The 2,122-nt window shown below is 33.4% G+C and overlaps 1 protein-coding gene across 1 annotated transcript; it reads right to left on the bottom strand.

Moving 5' to 3' along the window:
- Positions 1–1,793, bottom strand: LOC122608527 (benzoate carboxyl methyltransferase-like). Its single transcript, XM_043781630.1, has 4 exons — positions 1,708–1,793; positions 1,077–1,490; positions 549–806; positions 1–454 (listed from the first exon to the last, which is right to left on the bottom strand). Exons 1-4 carry the CDS (start codon positions 1,780–1,782, stop codon positions 86–88), a joined length of 1,116 nt encoding a protein of 371 aa, XP_043637565.1. The 5' UTR covers positions 1,783–1,793; the 3' UTR covers positions 1–85.
- Positions 1,794–2,122: the final 329 nt, after the last annotated feature.

A 2,122-nucleotide genomic window follows, 5' to 3' on the forward strand; every position in this document is an offset into this window, starting at 1 on the left:
TAATGACAACAATGCACCACATCAATGTAGAGGAAACTTATCGTAGTACAAATAATTGAACAAATGATATAGATATCAATATTGCTCATTTTTTAGTCAGCGAAATGACTATACCAAAATGTCTTGTTTTCTTGTTAACAAGATGTTTAGCCAAATGTTGCCCATACTTCTCAAATAGCGCCTCAATAATAGAGCTTCCGAAATGAGACGTTAACAATGGTTCCGCAATCGCTCTGATTACTCTGGCTGCGTTTATCGCGTGGATATAACTGGACTCACTTGAATCCTTCATACTTGTGTAATCTGTGTCATATGGATCCCAGTTTACTTGAAAAACGTTTAAGTTATCAAGCGAAAATGATCCCTCATTTTTAATATGATTCCTAACTTCATCCTCACATGGAAGATAAAATGGCATATTGAAAGCTATAATATCTAATTCTTGAACAAGCCCCTGTTGTAGTTTGATTAATACATCATTAATCAATATTCATTATATCAAATGAAAATTTAGAACGGATATTCGAGTAAAAATTTATACAACAAACCTCTTTGGCCATGTCATGAAGTGATTGTGCTAGTAACCCCCAATGAATGCAACCATCCTCACTAGTCGGATCGCTAATACTTCGTGCAGGAAATGTCAAAACCATTTGGCCACCGGGGACTATTTCTTTAGAACGCAGTTGTAAAAACTTTGTGAAGTCGGATTGGAATTGTCCCTGATATGCGTGGATCACTTTCGGTGGACTTGCTTTCGCAATGTAAAAATTTAGTGCATTGTTATTTCCTATGCCTTGTGGTACCTATAAAACATTTTGTAATGAAGAAAGTTAGTTCATTATCAGGGTGATTTATTTTTTGGAGTCTAGTCGTTTTTTTATCTAATCAACTTAATAATAAAGAACTTATTGTTTTCAGTCAAATTTGATGTTATTTTTACTTAATAGACAAAACTAACCGTCAATTATCAATTTTTTAGTTAATACATACAGACATCAATATTTATACATTCAGACACTTAATACATTCAACACCTAATTACTAAAAAAGGAACCGGGAATGATTATGCAAACCTGAGAAAGCCATTGGACACTATAAGAGGAGTACACAATGTGCAAACTTTGGTCCGGAAAGAGTCTTGTATAGAAGGAACCAGGAACCGCTGAAACAAAACAAGGCCCGAAATTTTCTTTCTTGCCTTTAGTTAATTTTGTATAAAAATCAGGTAGCATATTGAAAAGGTTATTGAAATCATTTCCATAGAGATCGTTTAAGCACACTTGAAACTGTGGCGCTTTACGCTCATTTTCTGTATACATGTCATACACGATATCGATAATGCTAGAGACAACCAAGAGAGTGTTTTTGCCAGAAGAGCATCCCATATCTGCTATCTTAAAACATTCATCTTTGAAAAGAATATCTTGATTCGCAATACCCTTTATTGCATGCCTTAGAATTGGCAGCACTCTTCTTATTGCAAGTTCCTGAAAGAATATATATTAGAACACATACTACACCAATTGATCGAGACGTTTGGAACTGTTTTGGATTAATTTTATAAAACAGAAACATGGATACTACTGGTCAGTCTCAGTCATGAAACAATAACAATAGATGTAGTGAACATGATATGTGTATATAGTTAATAAATATAAATGTGGTGAAATATATATATATTTAATTGGGAAATGGAAGAGAAACCTGAACAAGTGAGTTATTGGCGTAGCTTGATTCTCCATCCCCAGTGTTCATGCATAGAATGGTCTCAACTTTCATGGTTAATTTCTCTCTTTCAGCTTTGCTTTGTAGTTGTGTATAGCTTTTTAGTTGCTATAAATAGGCCTGCCACATGCTTACATACTTACATATATATATATATATATATATTAGAATATGATCACGTAAAATGAACGTATGTCCGAAAAGTATTTAAGCCTACGGGGTCACACCTCAACGTGAATGTAACTATAAATTGATTAATATATTAAATGTAATTTATTAATTAATTTGATCACGAAAAACTAACGGAGGTTCATTAAAAGAGTTAAAAGTTAACGGTACTTAACTAACGGACTTAACGAAGAAGAGTTGGAATTATGAAACAATTAGGAAACCC

Source organism: Erigeron canadensis, chromosome 7 (assembly GCF_010389155.1).
Source record: "Erigeron canadensis isolate Cc75 chromosome 7, C_canadensis_v1, whole genome shotgun sequence".
Lineage (NCBI taxonomy): Eukaryota > Viridiplantae > Streptophyta > Magnoliopsida > Asterales > Asteraceae > Erigeron > Erigeron canadensis.

Bases quoted from the DNA above. Each gene is read 5' to 3' on its own strand.
- LOC122608527 (XM_043781630.1), bottom strand. From the start codon at position 1,782: ATGAAAGTTGAGACCATTCTATGCATGAACACTGGGGATGGAGAATCA. The intron at 1,491-1,707 runs GTTTCTCTTCCA...ATATTCTTTCAG, and splicing joins CCAATAACTCACTTGTTCAG to GAACTTGCAATAAGAAGAGT. The intron at 455-548 runs GTTTGTTGTATA...AAACTACAACAG, and splicing joins TTCATGACATGGCCAAAGAG to GGGCTTGTTCAAGAATTAGA.